The 20,210-nt window shown below is 42.1% G+C and overlaps 1 protein-coding gene across 5 annotated transcripts; it reads right to left on the bottom strand.

Annotated features, from left to right (window-relative positions):
• Positions 1-737: 737 nt before the first annotated feature.
• R3HDML (R3H domain containing like) lies at positions 738-19,161 on the bottom strand. 5 transcript variants are annotated; one of them, XM_061630292.1, is made up of 7 exons: positions 19,086-19,149; positions 18,817-18,912; positions 18,134-18,497; positions 14,365-14,483; positions 11,923-12,055; positions 4,869-4,984; positions 738-1,010 (listed from the first exon to the last, which is right to left on the bottom strand). In XM_061630292.1, the coding sequence occupies exons 3-7, from the start codon at positions 18,392-18,394 to the stop codon at positions 878-880; spliced, it is 762 nt and encodes a 253-aa protein (XP_061486276.1). In that variant the 5' UTR covers positions 18,395-18,497; positions 18,817-18,912; positions 19,086-19,149; the 3' UTR covers positions 738-877. The 5 variants fall into 5 exon arrangements, with proteins under 5 accessions (XP_061486276.1, XP_061486279.1, XP_061486275.1 ...); XM_061630295.1 differs by lacking the exon at positions 18,817-18,912 and having other exon boundaries at positions 19,086-19,161; XM_061630291.1 differs by lacking the exon at positions 19,086-19,149 and having other exon boundaries at positions 18,817-19,067.
• Between the last annotated feature and the right edge of the window lie 1,049 nt (positions 19,162-20,210).

Genomic DNA, 20,210 nt, shown 5'->3' with positions numbered 1-20,210 from the left:
AGTATGAGAGAAGATAGTTGTTTGGGTGGCATGTGATTTAAACCAAATGGGCCTTCATGTGGTGCTTACAACATAAGCAAATGTAGTGGCTAACAAAGGACATACAAACTGGAATTGTGGCCTGCTGCACGGCAAAGTTTAAGAACCCCTAACCCCCTCTGAATACTGCTTACCATAAAAACCCTGTTCATAGGGTAGCCATAAGTCGGGATCGACTTGAAGGCAGTCCATTTCCATTTCCATTTAACCCTATAGAAAATTATGACAAATTTAGGCTCTTTTATATATACTTACCTGTAGGGGGTGAGACTATGCTGGACAATCAAGGGACGAACTTTTCCACTTGCCTTGCCCCCTCATCCCGACTCTTTCTGACATCTTTCTGGCAGAGCTTGGAAAAGTTACTTTTTTGAACTACAACTCCCATCAGCCCCAGCCAGCATGGCCACTGGATTGGGCTCATGGGAGTTGTAGTTCAAAAAAAGTAACTTTTCCAAGCTCTGCTTTCTGGGGACTGCCCTTTACCAGGAAGATGAATGTATTTGGCTTTTAGTTGTTGTGGTTTTAAAATGTTAAGATTTTGTTGTCTTAATTTTTTGTAAACTGTTTTGTTCTTTTCTTACTTGTATTTTGTATTTGTGTGTATTCTTTGGCCAAAAGGCAGCATAGAAATAAACCCTAATATAACATATAGACATCGGGGAAGTATTCTTGAAGCTTTATCAATCAATGGGAGAGGGTCCAACTGAAAGGTCAAGAGCAACAGACTAGGATTTCAAAAGTATAAATAACCCCCTTATTTTACAGATTGCTGTACGCTGTGCCATGCTTCTGCCATTTCCGGAGGAGCTATGTTGGCAGAATACAAATGCTAGGTTCAGAACCAGCTCACTTGGTTGGATTTGAGTCCTGAGTAGCACATGTTGTTGCTACAGGTCCCTGCGTAGCTAGGTGGGCAGGCAGAGCAAGGTCTCCCCATTTTGTAAGGTGCTTCTCCGACCCAGTTTCCCCTGGAAAGAGAAAATGAGGCATGAGACAGGTTTCATTGCTGGGCACTTGGATGGCACTCTTAGGCTGCTTTCGCACTGCACTTTATTCCATTTTTCTGACAATTTCTTACCTGGTAATTTCCACATTATAGTTGACCTTTCACATGACGTACAAGCTAGTTCTGGAATTCTAGTGGAATACAGTGCAAGTTTAACTCTAATTTCCATGATAAATAATACCAGAAATAATCTGTTTGCAAGGCTGGAAACCCAGAGGATTGCAGGAGATTTATGCTAGCAGCCTGTCATGTGACAGGCATCCAAGCTTCCTCTCAGTAGCCTTGCTATATTTCTGTTTTTTTAAAACTCATTCCTGCCTGTGCCTGCTCACTATTTGCGTTTGTTCGCCTTTGTTGAGTCCTCCTTACATTGTTTTTCTGAATGCTACCTCTGATCTGTGCCTTAGTCCTGTCCCCCCCCCCCCCCCATGGAGCCAGGCGGCTGCTAAAAGATCTGATCCACCTTTTTCTCTTTGTGCTCACTTTACTCCAGGCTAGTTTCCCCTGGCTGCTTTCAGATATAAGGCTTATTGTGTGTGATAGTTGCTGAAGTTGCTTTTCAAGTCTTTTCAAGTCCTTTTCTATTGTCTGTTAAGCCCTCCTCTCATATTTTTTTTACTTGAGCCAGGGCAGCTTGTATTTTTAAAGTGACCACATTTCCCCCTTTTCCTTAGTGCTTTGTTTCTGTCTTTCTTTTTGGAGTTTTAGCTTTCTTGCTGTTTTTCCTGCCTTTTTCACCTGATCCTGGTGTCTCCAATTGCAGCAGTGTGAAAGACATTTGTGCAACATGCCTGTATATCAGGTACTGCAGTGTGAAAGGAATTTTAGAAATCAGGGCAGAAGCACTACCATTTTAATCAGTTAAACCAGCGATTCCCAACATGGGCGGTAGCACCCCCTGGGGGGCATTACAGCCTTTCAGGGGGGTGTTGGCGTGACTACAAACTTTAGGGGGCCATTTGGGTTCATTAGGGGGGTGTTGACATTTGGCGGTCTGATGCGACAGTTGAAGCATTTAAGTTTAATTTTATTTAATACACAAATCATTAATTTTTAAACTGTTTTGTCCCCAGTTAGAATGTATTTAATAGTCTCAATTCATGGAAATAACACTATAAATAGTGTGTGCTCTTTAGTAAAGAAATTCTGAATAGCGGCCAGTGTCATATCAAGGAATGGGGATATTAGCCATGCCCCGGCACTAGGTAATGTTCTGATGCTGTCTTGAGGAATGTTGGAACCAATCACAAGAGAGTGTTTGATAAGCTGGGTGTATTGGTGGAGGGCGCATTCTTCCAACGGATGAGTGCCGTGTGCAAATGGGTGATGCAGACAGTCAGTTATTCGCTGGTTTTCTTCAGGAATGGAACACACTCGCTACCCGTTGTTTCTGTGATGTTTAAATGAACTTGTTTAACGAAACAATGCCGGTAAACTGAATGAGTTTGTTGTTAAGTAACACAGTGTATTCTATTGGTTCATACTGACATAGTATGTCTATTGGTTCATACTGTATTCTATTGGTTCATACTAAGAATTCAATGTGTAATCTAAGTGCAATAAAAACGCATGATAAAAAAGATCAGTAATAATCATTGAAAATACCTTTTATGCATTACTCATATTTTAAGGGAAGAATAGAAAGCATTGGCATATACTTAATCTGAGGGGGGCATTGGGCACAAAAAGATTTTGCAAAGGGGCGTTGGGTCGAAAAAAGTTGGGTAACGCTGGGTTAAACTAATGCAATAAGCCCCATGTGTGAAAGCAGCCTTAGGGAAGTACGAAGGCATCATTTTCTGTTCCAGCCTGTATTTGTTGCATGCAGCACTGCTTCCATTCTGCTGCTGTTCATCTTCCACCAAAAATCAAATTATTCATCTTGCTGTATGCTGTGCTGAAATTATGTAACTTAAATGATTTATAAGATTATGTAATTTACATAAGTTACATTGTCATTATGTTATTCCACCTTATTCATGTCAATGCAAAGAAAATACAGTACAAATGGGGGGCAAAGGACATAACCAATTACATGTTTGCTGACTGAAAGCAACAACAGCAGCAAATAACCAATTGTATTTACTAGACTGATTTCCATTCCAGACATGGGACAAATAAGAGAACATCTGCAATTTGCACTCCTATTTCTGTTTTTGTCAGAATTGTCCAGCATCCCTACTCAGTACACCCTCCAAAAGACCTGCATGCCCATACCACACCCAGCTATCTATGTTCCTAATGACTGAGTCATCCACTACCAGCAGGGCTCTTCATACATTCTTATATTTGTTTCATTATTTAATTGAATAAGAGTTACCTAATCTCAAAAGAACCCACCTGAGTCTCTATAACAAGAGCCCTGCTAAACCATATTCACACCAGACATTTATTCAACTATTATTCCACTTTAAACAGTTATGGCTTCCCCCAAAGAGTCTTGGAAATGGTAGTTTGTGAAGGGTGCTAAGAGTTGTTAGGAGACTCCTATTTTCTTCACAGAATTACAATTCCCAGAGTGGTCTAACAGTCAATCCCAATTCCCAAAGAACTCTGAGAATCGTAGCTCTGTGAGGAGTCTCTTCTCAACATCCTTGACAAACTACACTTCACAGGATTCTTTGGGGGAAGTCATGCCTGTTTAAAGTGGAATAATAGTGGAATAAATGCATGGTGTAGAGGTGGCCCTAGTCAAGCATTCTGTTTCTACAGTGGCCATCCAGATGCCTCTCAGATGCTCACCAGCAATAGCTTTTTTCTTTGTTACTGCCCAATGACTGGTATTAAGAAGGGAAAACTGCCTCTGATCCTGGAGAACAAGGCAGACTAGTAGCCACTGCCAGACGACACTCTCCATTAATTTATGTAATGTCCTTTTATAGCCAGTTAAGCTAGTTACTACATCTTATGGGACTGAGTTCCATAAATTAATTGTGTCTATATTTCTACATGAGTTACTGCCTTGGGGCATGCTCAGAATAGCAAGCCTAGACTAATAACTCAAGCAGAGAAGCAGCAGAGAGTCTTGTCTGAGGATAACTGATTCTGCTGCATGTCTGCATCAGGAATGATCTTCCCCAGTGCAAACACACAACAGAAATTACCCACATACAGGAGAGGTTGACTTGAAGGGGGCAAGATCAAAACAATAAATCAGGCAGAAATACAGTGGCAAGCCAACTCTGAGGAAGCGTACTGTGGTTTACCCTTTGCTTTATCTAATTCCTGTTACACACCAGTGTGTCTGGTGCACAGTTTGGGAATTAGTGCACTGGGGTGAATTAGCACACATTGCCCTCCGCCAGCTATACCACAGGGTATCCTACTGATGGCTCCTTATGCTCCAGTGGCTCTGCCTTTACATAAAATAAATTTTGGGAGGCCATGATTTTGCAGTGAGGAGCAGCTGGCTAGTGTGTGTGTGTCTGTGTCTGTGTGTGTGCTTAACCCTTTTCCCATCCAAAACCATACCTCACAAGCTGCTTTCCTCCCCATGCCATGGGAATCCAGATGTGGAGCTCCAGGTTTTGTATATCAGGGATATGGCATGTTTGGCCCTCCACATGTTGCTGAACTACAGCTCCCATCATCCCTGACCATCACCCATGTTGGCTAGGGCTGATGGGAGGTGGAATCCAACAACATATGGAGGGCCACAGATTCCTCATCCCTGCACTAGATGGTTCATTAGAAATTGACCAGCAGTCCACAAGTGGACTACAATTTACATTCTGTTTGCTACTGTACTAGACAACCATCCACCCCTACTCTGTCCTAATGCTGCTGTCTGTACCAGGGTACCCCCCCCCAGTTTACTTACTTAATGGCATAGTTGCATACTAAGTAGACTGCTCGTCGCCATGTGTTACCCCACACATTCATGTTGGTGCAGGTATGGAGGGCACAGCCAATCCTGTTGCTAGAAGCCCACACCATCTATTTGGGAAACATTAAAACAGTCATTATAAGAAAAAGGCAGTTCCGAAACCAGAAGACTTGCTAGGGCACACCAATGACTGTAGACATTTGTCTTAAATATGTGGAGAATTGATCTATCAGTGGCTACAAAAACAGTGTCAGGGTTGCATATAGGAAGGGCCCATCCTGTGTGTAGCTCAGCCTTCACCAATCTGGTGCCCTCCAGATGTTTTGAATGACCACTTCCATCAGCCCCAATCCAAAACATCTAGACAGCACCAGATTGGCAAAGGGTTAAGCCCTCTCCTTGGTCAAACACCATTCATTCTCTTGCTAATTGCACAAATGGTATTGCATCTGGTTTGGCCCTGAGCAGCTGAATATATTTTTTTTCTTTTAAAAAAGTATGTTTTCTTTTTTCCTTCTTTTTCTTTCTAGTTTGCTTCCTGTCTCTTTACTGCCGTTTCTCCAGACACAACACACTGGAAATGAGACAGCTTAGGTCTCAGATGAATCTTGCAAGAAAGTTGAGGAAAAGATGTCTATGAACCACACAGACACCCATGCAAATATGCAGGGCTAGGTATTTACAGGACCAGAGCAGACCATTTGCAGAGTAGAAACGGCCCCATTCTGGAGTTGTGTGGAAGGCTATTCATTATGAGCTGGAAATGCCTTGCCACAGACCAGAGGGGACAAGAAGGTATTCCACCTTGGCGTGGTTGTACACACTTGGGGATGAGCAAATGAAGAAGCTGTATTCACTGAGGTGCCAAATGTTTTGGCAACGTCCTGTCACCACAGAGATGACTTGTGATGAGTGAGGCAGGAAAGGGCTTTCCCTTTCCTTGAGATGCTGTTTGTTCAACACTAGCTGCCCTGTGGGAAGGAACAGAAGAATGAGGCAGGCAGGCAAAGATCTCAGAGCCCCAGCTGGACAGTTCTGCCCATCACCCAAGGCCAAGTGATATTAAGGGCCTCTCCAGACTGATGGGGTGTTTTTGCGGGTGTATTCTGCAACATGTCATTGATGCAGTAATAGTGCATTAGTGGTGGGTTTGTGCAGGACTGTTCACACATCATTCCGCTTTTTTAGTTGTTCTGTGGTGATGCTTCCCAAATGTTACCACATTATTGTCATCTGGAGAGGCACTCTTGTACTATAGCACAAACAAAATGGCACACACTCAAAAAAACCCAACCCAGAGCATTTGTGGTATGAAAGTTACAAGATTTTAGCAGGAAGCAATGGGGCATGCACAGATTGGAAACAAAGCAGTGTATGCCCGCCCCAAAAGTTTTGCAGACACAAACAGTATTGAAAGTGGGATTGCATATAATTGCCCCAATACTGTTATGAGCACAAATTATGAATGTAGAATAAAAAGGATGTCTGGAGTGGCACTGACTCAACTATGGGAATAAACCTGATTATTTGCTATGTTTTAAGAGTGTTTAATTCTGGTTTTATTAATGTAGTCTGATTTTATTAATGTATTTTGCTTGTAAGCCATCTTGGAAGGATTTGTATCCTGAAAGTCAGGATATAAATTATGATAAACCAACCAAAAATAAAAAATGAAGAAAATGGAGATTTCTTTCTTTTTTTTCTGTATGGTGGGATACAAACTTGATTCAGGCCACAAGTGATAGAACTGAACTTCTTGATAAGTGTAATTCAGCAGTTTTAAAGGGAATCTCCACTGTGAAACTGCTGATTTATCAAGTTCAATTCTAGCACACGTGGCCTGAATAAGATAAGTTTTTAATCCCACTACATGTCAAGAAACCTATGAATTAGGGTTGCCAGGTTCAGGGCCTGAGGCTGATCCTGTATCTTTAGGAGAAGAGAAAGTCAGCCAAGTGCAGGTGTTCTTGCAACACTGTAATGGGAAAAACCACAAGGTGGGATTCTCCCTTCCCCCTGCACAACTTTTAAAGATACAGAAGACCTCTTGGAGGCCTGGCCTGGCAACCAAGAGGTCTTCTGTATCTTTGAAAATTGTGCAGGGGGAAGGGAGAATTCCACCTTGTGGTTTTTCCCATTACAGTGTTGCAAGAACACCTGCACTTGGCTGACTTTTTCTTCTAAAGATACAGGATCAGGCCCTGAACCTGGCAACCCTACTATGAATACCAGGAAGTTTGGGACATCAGCACTGCTTTGTGAATTTGTCACTGTAATTATTTTATAAATGTTTAAACTTTAACACAATTATCACAGTCTGCATTTCTTGCATTTCATTTCCCTCACTACTACCATCTTTTACTGTATGTATTCAACTTAGGATAACATTCCAGGCATTTGTTTTGTGGGAGGGATTCAAACACATACTAGAAATTTAGGTTTGTCCAGTTAAGTGGATTATATCACTCTGTCACTAATCCACTTAAAGAAAAAAATGGACTTTTTGCAGCTAGGAAAATGTCAGGGAAGTACACTGGAAAGTGTGGGATGAACAAATGATCAATGGAAAAACAAATGAACATCCCATAAGCAAATTGGGTTGAATGTTCAATAAAGACCAAACATAGTCTAACCTCCGCACAAGGTTTGTGCAACCAATCAGGATAAATGCTTAATAAAGTCTGGAAAAGTCCTGTAGGGTACAAAAATATTCTTTGTTATTTTTGTTTTTTGTTTTGTTTTTTAAACAGTTATTCAGGTTTTATTAGCCAGCCACAGGGAATAACAGAGGCCACATGGAATGTTATGAAGCATGTTCCAGAGTCACATATAGTTTTAAGAGGAAGCTGCTTGTATAAGTTTCAGATCCTGCATTCCTTTGGCCTCTTCTTTGTGATTTAAAAGATACTGTCTCCCTGCAGTGTCAATTTCTTTCTTCCATCCATCCAGTTGAGCTGCAACTTTCAGCCTCCCTTGTGCTGGATGGGGCAATGGAAAAAGGAGACAACGTTTTTAGGAAAGAAGCTGAGACTTGGACAATGCAATTAGTTTGTTTGCAGATAGCAGTAAGTGGCAATTGGGTTGGTAGCATTGGAAGTGGTAATGTTTCTTTTCATTATGAACCAGAAGCCTAGAGCATGGCTGAAGATGATTTCATGTGAAGCTTCCTCGTTCCTGAATCTTGGCCCCTTTCCCCTTGCTGAAGTATACACCTTTATGTTGGTGCAGCATCAAGGTTAACAGCAGGAGCTATTAAGCATTGGTTCAGATCACATCTTACCCACCCACTCTCTTGGTTTGCCTTAGGTCATGATTGGGGCATTTTTGCCCCCCCCAGATGTTGCTGAACTACAACTTGCATCAGCCCCAGCAAGCATGGCCAATAACAAGGAAGATGGGAGCTGTAGTTCAACAACATCTGGGGCCAAAGGTGTCCCACTCCTGTCTTAGGTAACGCATTATATCTCAATCTTGGCTCTCAAACCTGCATATAGGTGGGTAATAGTTGGCCTTACTTAGATTTGTTGTCACAGTTATTGAAACAAGGAATGTGATGCATCTAGGGAAAGTCCTATAAAAATAAGTATTATTGGTTACTCAAGCAACCTCCAATGTTTTTAAGAAAATTGGTTGGAATTATTTTGAGAGACCATATTTGGACTGCCCATGGTTTATCGTGATGAGAACAACCCTAGCCTCCTTCAAGGCTCACACACTCCATTCTTCTGTTCAGATGCAGCCATGAGGAGGAGCTTGGATGTTTTCACTTCCATTTTGGATTGACCACAGTTTGCCAAGTTGTCTGAACCAGAGCTTGGAAAAGTTACTTTTTTGAATTACAGCTCCCATCAGCCCCAGCCAGCACCATGCTGGCTGGGGCTGATGGGAGTTGTAGTTCAAAAAAGTAACTTTTCCAAGCTCTGGTCTGAACCAGGAGAAACCATGATTAATCAACTATAGTTTGTTTGAAACAAGCCAACATTAGTTTTATGAAGCTGGTTTGTTGCAATAAATCATAGTTAAGATTAGCCACAGATGGGATGTAACACTAAAATGCATTTATTTATTTATTTTATTGATTGATTTTTAAAACTTATATACCGCCCGACTAGCAATAGCTCTCTGGGCGGTGAACATAGATACAATAAAATACAATATAATACAAAAACATCAGTCTAAAATCAAATTTCACAATCTAAAAACAGCAAAGGCTAAAATCAAATTACAAACATTACAATCATTAACAAAAAATTAAAATGCCTCGGAGTAGAGAAAGGTTTTAACCTGGCGCCGAAAGGATGATAGTGTCGGCGCCAGGCGAACCTCCTCGGGGAGACTATTCCATAGTTTGGGGGCCACCACTGAGAAGGCCTTGATCTTGTCACTGCCCTCCGGGCCTCCCTATGAGTCGGGACCCGGAGGAGGGCCTACGTAGCAGACCGTAGTGTACAAGCCGGTTCATAGCGGGAGAGGCGTTCCGACAGATATTGAGGTCCTGTGCCGTATAAGGCTTTATAGGTTAATACCAACACTTTGAATTTGGCCCGGAAGCGTATTGGAAGCCAGTGCAAGTGGGCCAAAACAGGTGTTATATGGTCAGACCGCTTCGTTCTTGTTAGCAGTCTGGCCGCCGCATTTTGCACCAGCTGTAGCTTCCGAACCGTCTTCAGAGGTAGCCCTACGTAGAGCGCATTACAGTAATCCAAACGTGAGGTTACCAGAGCATGTACTACTGATGTAAGATCCTCCTTACTCAGGTAGGGACGTAGCTGGGCTACCAATCGAAGTTGGTAGAACGCATTCCGTGCCACCGAGGCTACATGAGCCTCAAGTGACAGGGAAGAGTCTAGAACGACTCCCAGACTACAAACCTGTTCCTTTAGGGGGAGTGTAACCCCATCCAGGACAGGATATGTATCCACCATCTGATTGGAAAAACCATCCACCAACAGCATCTCAGTCTTATCAGGATTGAGTCTCAGTTTGTTAGTTCTCATCCAGTCCATTGTCGCGTCCAGGCAACGGTTCAGCACATTGACCGCCTCACCTGAGGAAGATGAAAAGGAGAAGTAGAGCTGAGTGTCATCAGCGTACTGGTGACAACGCACTCCAAAACTCCTGATGACCGCACCCAACGGCTTCATATAGATGTTAAAAAGCATGGGAGACAAAACCGAACCCTGCAGGACCCCACATTGGAGTACCCACGGTGTCGAGCAATGTTCCCCAAGCACTATCTTCTGGAGACGGCCTGCCAAGTAGGAGCGGAACCACTGCCACGCAGTGCCTCCAACTCCCAGCTCCGCAAGCCTCTCTAGAAGGATACCATGGTCGATGGTATCAAAAGCCGCTGAGAGATCAAGGAGAATCAACAGAGTTACACTCCCTCTGTCTCTCTCCCGACATAGATCATCAAACAGGGCGACCAAGGCCGCCTCAGTGCCGAAACTGGGCCTGAAACCCGATTGAAATGGATCTAGATAATCAGTTTCATCCAATAGCGCCTGGAGCTGGTCAGCAACCACTCGTTCCAAGATCTTGCCGAGATATGGAACATTTGCCACTGGTCTGTAGCTGCTGAAATCCTCTGGGTCCAGGGAAGGCTTTTTTAGGAGTGGTCTCACTGCTGCCTCCTTCAGACAGCCAGGGACCACTCCCTCTTGCAAGGAGGCATTTATCACTTCCCTGGCCCAGCCAACTGTTCCCTCCTTGCCAGTTTTTATTAGCCAAGAGGGGCAAGGATCTAGTACCGAAGTGGTTGCATGTACCTGTCCAAGCACCTTGTCCACGTCCTCGAACTGAACCGACTGAAACTCATCCAACAAAACATGATAAGACTGTGCACCAGACACCTCACTAGGGTTAACTGCTATAAAATGAGAGTTTAGGTCCCGACAAATGCGTAAGATCTTATGCTGGAAGTGCTCAGCAAACTCATTGCAGCGGGCCACCGAAGTATCTACAGTGTCCTGAAGGCCTAGATGGAGTAGCCCTCGGACAACTCTAAAAAGCTCCGCTGGGCGGGAGAGAGATGCCTTAATAGTGGCGGTGAAATATTGTTTTTTCGCCGCCCTCACCACTCCTATATACCGCTTGGTGAAAGCACAAACCAGCGTATAGTTGCATTCATCAGGAGTTCGTCTCCATCTCCGCTCAAGCCGCCTCAATTTAATTGAAATTGGAAGCAACAGCTTCTGATTTTTCCTTGTGGCTATGACAGAAGGGGAGAGGAGAGTACATCATGATAAATCACAGTTTATCATGATATCCTAATTCAGCTATAGAATAAATAGAGATAATAGCCCCAATCCAGTTCTAGTCATACACAATTAACTGCATACACAGCTAATGGGCATGGATGAGAATCCACATTCCTATCCAAAGTTGCACTGTCATCTCAGTGGGGCCTAGATGAGCAGATTCAAATGTGCATCTAGATGCAGATGAGACTCTAATGCTGTGTAAGTATAACCCTAGGTAGATCTCCCTTGCTAGATTGGGGCTATTATCTTCTATTGCTTTATTTTTCACATATTATCTACCTAATGTATAACTTTCTCTTTCAAAGCTAAAGGTGAGTAATTACATGCACAAAAGATAAAAATATACACATTGATCCAGAACCTTGTGTGTACCTTAATGTATACATGGAGCATCCTGTGAAAAGAGAAGAAAAGAAGGATAGATAGACAGACAGACAGACAGATCGAACTTTGGCAATAAAACTGGGTTCTCCTTTATATGCACACCCAGCTGCATGGAAACTACTTACCCATGAACTTAACCAAAATGCTTATGGCAGGGGTATAAATGCCACAGCCCTGTGAACATCATCAACATGTGGTTCCTTCCCACCAGAAAAGTCCCACATGATCAACCTTCCCAACGTGGTTGCAGTAGTCACATGCATACCACTACCATGTGGGATAGCACCATGGAAATCAACTTCTTGGCTGGATGTGTAGTGAAGGGAGACAGACTAGCTTTAAATGTCATTTGGAATGTCTATTATAGGACGATACTGTAATGCCAAGACAATAATATGTACCTGGGTATAATGGCTGCAGACAGAACCACTACATTTCGAAGGGCAGCTGGGCTTGCATTCATGAGGATAAGGGAAGGAATAATGCTTCTTCTCATAATACCAAGATTTCACAAGGTCCAAAGCTGAATGGTACCTACAAAGGGCCACATACAAGGCAAATGTTTTTAATTTCTCCAAAGTGATGCTGTGGACAATATAAAGAAACTTGCTTATCCAGACACAAATGCTCAAGGCTGAAACTATGTGATACAGGAACATGAGGAGGTGCCTCTGACCACCAATTCTTCCCCCCTCTCCCACATAGCTTGGAGCTGAGAAGTATGCATGACACAATATCTTTAGTGTTTTTCCACCCTTTGCAAGGGGCAGCCATTTAAGTAGATTGGAAAGCAGAGGAAACCTATGCATTGATGTCCTGTCACATGCATTTTTCAGAAACACAGAGGGGATACAACTAATTGGTGTCCACTCATCCCCCATAACATGTACCTTGAATCTAAATTATTTCTTCACCATTGCTGAGATAAAATAGCACTTCATAATATACATGATCTATGTTAAGGGAGATATATCATTTTAAGAGTGATGGAGGCACATTGAGGTTGATAACACATTTACTTCCCTGGAAACAAACATACCAATTTTTTCCAGTAGTGGATTAAGCTGAGGAACTGAGGAAAGCTGATTCTTCCTCTGATACTGATAGTATTACAGTTATGATGGGTGCCTACTGGCCAGTGTCTATGTCATCACTTTCACAGTTTAAATGATTTTTAACGTGAAGAATGAACAAACATGTGTAATGTTTTATGTTGTATTTATTTTAATGTTGTTTATTGCTCTTATGTTGTACACCACTTAGAGATGTTTTAAAATTTACCCGTTTTATAAATGCTTTAAAATAAATAAATACATCTGTGCCCCTTTAAAAAAAATTGCAGACAGCTGACCTGATGCATGAACAGAGAGGCAAGACAAAAAGCTGTCTCACCTGTTCAGAGGTATACTTGCTATAGTGTATGATTGTATTATCATTTGCAAAGTTGGGTTCATACTGTAGATATAGAACCCTCTGAGTCAGCTAAAAAATAATACTAGCAGCTCAATCCTGTGCATTAGATAAGGTTGCAGCCAAAGGCTGCAGAGTGAGACTTTCTTCTGAATAAATATGCATAAGAGCATGATGTAAGCCTATCTTTATTCTTGATACAGCAGTCCTATTGCATTAATTTATAGGATTTCTACTTTGTTTTTGTAGCATTTTGCACCAGTGACAGAAAGAAATATGTTTGCTGTCCTGAACTTTCAAGGGATTTGGTTTATTGTTTATTATCTGTCTCTATTGTAATTGTCTTCATTAAAGACAATGGAACATTTCAGAAAGTACAGTTAGTACTGACTGATTCTGGGGGTGGGGGAAAGATGTTGGAACTGAGTAGATAAAAGGAAAGTCATCCCTTCCTCTTTCTCCTCTTCTTAATTCCTTTGACGGGTAATCACCAAGTGATGAACATACATGCGTGGCCCAACCCATACAATAACTCCATTAAAAATGTCAGATTTTGATCTAAGAATTTGTTCTCACATTTTGTTATATTGTGGCAAAAAGGTGCCAGAGCTCCATCAAACATAGAATCTGCCAAGCCTATTTGGAATCCTACAAAATATTTTCATAGTCAGTAGTAGTTCAGATGAAGGGCCTATATGATAAGAATGAGGATGATCATCATCATCATTATCATCAAAACCAAAAGTCCTCCCAAAGCGGCTCAAAGCAGGGGGGGGCAACCTTTGGTCCCAGAGCCGTATGCAGCCCTTGACCTAATTTCATGCAGGTGGCAAGGACGGACAAAAAGATAAGATAATCACCACCCTGTACTCTTTCTCCCTGTCATTCTCTCTCACAATCAGTACCATTCCATGCTATCGCTCTTTGTCTTTCTCTCTTGAAATTTAAGAGTGTGGGGTGGCACAAACGTTTACTCCACAGAAAAATTCTACTTCCACTGAACAAGTGTTTTTTGGCTCTGGGAGTCTTGGGTATTGTCAACCATGCTTCACCAGACATCACAGACACAAATTTTATCTGGGGTCAAGTTATCAACTCACCATACATTGGTAATCCTACGGGGGTAGAAAAACACCCCGAAAAACTGTTAATGTTATTTTTTTACTTGACATTGGATGAAGGATTTCTCGTGGAAAAATCTGATAAATAAATGTAAAAACCCCAGTAAATCTGGGTTAAATTAGGTGGGGTGGAATATGCAATGGGATTTTGATGAGGATGATGTCATGTGGATGGTGTATGGAAAAACTTGCACACATAAGCAGCACCAAATGCACAATAAACTTCCATGCTGAAGCGCCCCTGGACACTTCTGCAAAGAACATGAAGGTTGACTTTCCAAAGTCCGTGTATTCCTAGAAGACACTATTTACCTGCCAGAGTGAATGGCAAGGTTTTGACCAATGAATTTCATCAGTTGTGGAGGTCCATGTTCCCATATACACTGTTTTGCCCATGCTTCTGCTGATCTGGCTAGCCTCTCATCCCACACCTAGTCAATAAAGTAAAAAAACAAAATGAAACAACATACAACAGACAGTGAGCTAATGCTAGGGATGCAAGAACCATCTGTTTCCATTTTGACCCATGTTTGTTGCATGCAGCTCTGTTTCCATTCCGCTGCAGTTCAGCTTCTGACAAAACACTTATTATTCGTCTCATTGTCCACTGTGGTGGAATTTGGCATAATTAAATACACCATAATGTGAAAGTTGGACAGTGAAAAAAGCAGATAAGAGAAAAATCAACTCATTTGAAATGTGGTGTTGGAGGAGAGCTTTGTGCTCACCATGAACTGCAAAAAGGACAAATAATTGGGTGTTAGAACAAATTAAACCAGAACTATCACTAGAAGCTAAAATGATGAAACTGAGGTTATCATACTTTGGACACATCATGAGAAGACATGATTCATTAGAAAAGACCATAATGCTGGGAAAAACAGAAGGGAGTAGAAAAAGAGGAAGGCCAAACAAGAGATGGATTGATTCCATAAAGGAAGCCACAGACCTGAACTTACAAGATCTGAACAGGGTGGTTCACGACAGATGCTCTTGGAGGTCACTGATTCATAGGGTCGCCATAAGTCAAAATTGACTTGAAAGCACATAACAACAACAAACAATACCATTTATGCCCGTAAAAGCTTTGAGGCAGTCATACTGCTTCATTTGCAATAAGTGCATATGATCCCATAGTTTCCTGCTAAAATCTTGTAACATTTCATACCACAAATTTTCCAGTGTGTGTGTGTTTGTGTTGTCCCGGTTTGATTTTTAAAAATGCATATATTAGGGAGAAGTATGCACAAAGTGAATATATAAGTGAAAATAACATAAAAATGCATGATATTGGGAGATGTTGTTTGCAAAATGTCATAACTGACTTGAAGGCACATAACAAAAATTGCATAATGTAATTATGGAGTGGACACACCTGTGTGGGCCCACTCCAAAATTGCCGTACTGGAATCACTACAGCACAAGTTTCTTTCTAGAGTGCTAGGAGTCCCCAGTACTACATCTAGCTTGTCCAATTACAGACAGCTTGTCAGTCAGTGGAAATGGTCATTCAGAAAGTAGCTATTTCCTTTTGGCTTAAGATAGCCTTCCAGCTGGCTTCACCTTTAGTGTTATTAGTATATGTGGACATGGGGAGGGACTCTTGGGCAGCTAAGATGTGCTCAGTTATTTCTATGTTAGGCTTTCTGCTAGCCCTTTTGTTTGCAAGGGGCTATGTAGGTGCTCGAGAGATCTATAGACAGCTATATGACATTGATACTCAGATTACAATGGCACTGGCAGCTGGATGATCCAACATTATATACAAAGGATTTGTTATACTTCCTGGAAAGGTGTCCTCATACCTGTCCCTTATCTGCTCACATGAGCTGGCTCTTACCTAAATGCCGACTGAACTCCTTGCAGTTAACGGAGGTGAAGGGATGCTATGGGGCTCAGTATGGTGTTGCAAGATACTGTCCAGCTGGTTACCTTAAGGTAGAGGACATGGTACACTTCTTAACAGAATGTCCCCTGTACTCCAACTTGAGGATTCAGTATCCTGAACCCCTATCAACTGAGATGAGTAACAACTCCCCTTTAAGTATAACTCTGTTCTTATTAGCTGGTACAGATTATTATACATCATATAGAACTGCCATATTTGTTATACCAGCCCTGGGAAAGTGGAAGCTATTGCTTGTTTCTGAAGATTATATATACTAATATACATCACCCAGGCTCTGTGAGAGGATGTTTGTGATCAGCTTTTATTATTGTAATGCATTTCATATGTATTTATCCTGATGTTTTTTTTAATTATTATTATTATTATTATTATTATTATTATTATTGTGTGTGCGCACACACGAACTTGTATGGCCTCATCAGCCAACAACAATAAAATATGATTCTAATTACGTAATTTATGTTATCTTTCTGTTATTCCACACCATTCATTTTAATGCAAAAGACATTCATTTCAGTGCAAAGGAAAATGGAAAATGGATTGCCTTCAAGTCGATCCTGACTTATGGCAACCCTACAAATAGGGTTTTCATGGTAAGCGGTATTCAGAGGGGGTTTATCATTGCCTTCCTCTGAGGCTGAAAGGCAGTGACTGGCCCAAGATCACCCAGTGAGCTTCATGGCTGTGTGGGGATTTGAACCCTGGTCTCAATGCAATGCAAATGGGACAAAATCATAAATTACGTATCATTTGTGGATTGAAAACAACAACAAAAGTTAATACCAATCATATTTACTAGACTGACTTCTGCTCCAGTTGTGGGATGAATAAGCAAACATTGACAATTTTGGAGGTTCCCATGGTCATCCATGACAATGGACTCACAATGAGCCCCCCCCCAATCAATGGAACATTACCAGTCCACTCTCTGGCAAACACCAGATTGAGGGTATATGTGGCTACATGTGTCAGACCAGTGATGTACTGAGACAGCCCCATGGTTGTCATAGAGGCCATGAAACCCAAGCTGGTCCATTTGAGAGAGCCTCAGCATGGATACTGAAGTCCGCTAGCACTACTGTATAGAGGGTCTCCAACACCACATATGAGACTACCTCTGTCAGGAATTAAGCAGAAATTTGCCTACCCTAGCCTGCAGCCTGTCTCTTGCCCTGCAGTGTGGCATCTCCTCTTCCTTTTCCTCTTCCTCCTCCACCTGTCTCAGTCCAAACCCAGAAACCATCCCACCTCTCACCTGGGGTGTTGCAAACACTTCCCCCGTCTCACACCCAAAGGGATTCTCTTCCACTCCTCACTACAGGCTCTCACCCTGCATGGGTCAAGCAGCTTTGTCCTGCACTCACCCTCTGCACACCAACCGGTCTCTCACCCCAACAAAAACATGTGCTTTAAAACAGGACACGAACATCCAACAAACATCCCAGGAGAAAAAAAAACAAAAACAAAGAAGAGTGGGCTCTCATCCTTGCACCAACCCCCAAAGGATGACACCCTTTGGAGCTGCCCTTTTGAGGCCACCTCAACAGTGGCAGCCGGCTACTCAATGGCATCAGGCCTTATCTGGCTCCCAGGAGCATTAATGGAAGCCAGTTGTTACAGGCTTGCTCCTGAGGTTGCTGCTGAATTGTGTACCGGATTTGGCTGCAGATGGAAGATCACCTCCTCAGCCAGTGAATGCTGCTAGGAACCAAAGGGGACAGATGAAAAAATCTTGGTCAATGTATATTCATTTTTATGCACATTTACCCCTAATATAAGCATTTTTGTTTGTTGGAGACCTGCATTGCAAAATTTGGATAAATGCGGATTTTGAAAGATGGATGTGTTTTGGTTCTCCAATTGTTTCAGAAAGTGGAATTTGATAAGTTTGGTTGAAAATGTGAACCAAAATAGATTTCTCCACCATCCATTCCTGCAGTGCTCCCTCATCAGTTGTATTGACAGAGGGTCACCACAGGTTGAGGCCACCCTCCATGTGTTATTGAAACAATGCATCTAACTTTTAAAAATAAAGCTGTCCGCAGGTGATAGAACTTTGCACTTCAAATCAAGGGCACTGTACCCTTCTGTGTCATATTTACTTCACGTAATAACATCTCAGTGATCACCGTTCCTTCCCACCCACTACCAGTAAGCACAAAGGAAACTCACCATATACTCCATGTTAGCAGCTGGTGGAGACACTTGTGCCCGCACTTGATTGTGGTAGCCCAAAAGTGCACTCATATCCCTGGGAGAAATATAGCGTTTCCTGCGACTCCTTGGTACTCCCAGGCTAAATGTGCGGCCTGCCTCAGTGCTGCTGGATGGGTAAAGAAGTTCAGTAGTATTGGGCAGCATGAAGGAACTGGATCTCTGAATCATCCAAAAGACTGAACCAGCAAAATATAACTGAATGTGCATAAGAGTCATTTTAGGATTTGCACACTTTTTCTTCTGAGGCTCAAATGTTTTGTGCTTGTTTTTAAAAGTGCAATCAATACAGCAAAACCTTTTTTCCTTCTGGCTTCTTTATCTAAACAAAGAAAAGAAACAGACTCATGGTTTTATTTGTTGTGTTTCCAGGAGATGTCACTGGAAATAGAAAGAAAAAATTGAAATATACCTCAAAAGAACTGTTCTCAGAGGAGGAGAAAAGAGTTTAGCTATGCTGCATTTATAAAGAGCAAAATTTCTATAACCAGCTGTGAAATCTCCAGAGGTATTTTATTTATACTGCTGTTCTAGAAGAGAAGAGTCTCCCCACCCTTTGCCTCCGCAAAAATCATTCCAAATGTTTGCGTGGACCAGCCAAAGGGATGCTAATAAATAACATGCTGTTACAGTAGCTTTACCTCCTTCCAACTGCTTACTTTCACAGATATTTGGTTCATCAGCCAAAGCTGCTGGATAAATTGAGATCTTGTTGCAGTAAGTAAGTAAGAAGAATTCTAAAAAAAAAAAGTAAGAAAATAAAGAGGCTAAAGATTTTTTCACTTGTTTTCTGTTCAGAAAGGCTAAAAAATAAAAATAACAAGGACTGTTTTTTATTCATTTTCAGTCCTAGAAAAGCCTTCTAAGACTTCCCCAAAGAAGCTGAGAGGACAGTTCCCAGACTACATACCTTGATGGCTGACCCAAGAACAGCTGAGAAATGTTAGTTGCTGCAGGAGCAGCAAACTCAGAGATTGACCTTTGCAAGGAACCTGCGTTCAGGCACATGTGGCAGAGAGATTTAACATAACCAAGTCCAAGGAGCCTTTGATGGCAAACTGACGCAGAAATCTGTATCTGATCTCTTCCCTTTGGGAACGTTCTCAAGTTTGAAAGGTGTTCAGCAGGGCAATTTATGGCCTTTCCCCTGTGTACACATGGCTCTGTCTCTGCCAAGTGTCTCTGCTTATTAAGCTACCAGATAGGGGAGATTACCAAGACTGCAGCAAAATTAATAAACTAAAATCTATGCCATCAAAGGTAAGAGCATTTTTGTCCAGCTACAGCATACATGTGCCATGCATCCATTTCATTGAGAATAATCTCTGCACTTTGGGGAATGGCCACGACTCATTTAGTAGTAGAACACATGCTTTGCAGGCAAAAGGTCCCAGCTTTATTCTCCAGCATCTTCAGGTAGGGCTGGGAGATACCCCTGCCTGTAACCCTGGAGAGCCACTGCAGTCACTGTAGACCAGGTGTTTCCAAACCGTGGACTGCCAGTAGTCTGAGTTCTATTCAGGTGATTCTTCGCATGTCCACATTAAATAGTGATATTTATTTTTAATTGTATTGTCATTGCTTCTTTTAGTTCTTCTATTGTCTTTTATTATGTTACAATTTGAATTCTATGGAATGCAAGTGTTAGTATTATAAAACACAGTTTAAGAAAGAAAAAGAGCCATAAAATACAAGTAGCAATCATACAGCATCTAGCACAGTGCACTGAAATTGCTACAATAGGCAGAAAAACATTAAGCAGTCTGCCAAGACCATCAGCAATTTTCAAATAGTCCGTGGGGGGGAAGGTTGGGAACCCTTGGGGTAGACAACACTGAGCCTGATGGACCAATACTCTGACTCAGGATAAGGCAGCTTCCTACATTCCTGGGGTTACCAGACCTGGAGCAGGAGAATGTGATAGGGGGTGGGCGGACGGACAGACGGAGTGGAAGCAGTGCTCTCCTAGCAGTGGTGGTGCTGCATTCACTGGGACAGGTGGATAGGAGGGGTGAGGTCAGTGGATGCTCCATGT

This window comes from Rhineura floridana, chromosome 6 (genome assembly GCF_030035675.1).
Source record: "Rhineura floridana isolate rRhiFlo1 chromosome 6, rRhiFlo1.hap2, whole genome shotgun sequence".
NCBI lineage: Eukaryota > Metazoa > Chordata > Lepidosauria > Squamata > Rhineuridae > Rhineura > Rhineura floridana.
This window is presented reverse-complemented; position numbering and strand designations above follow the sequence as displayed.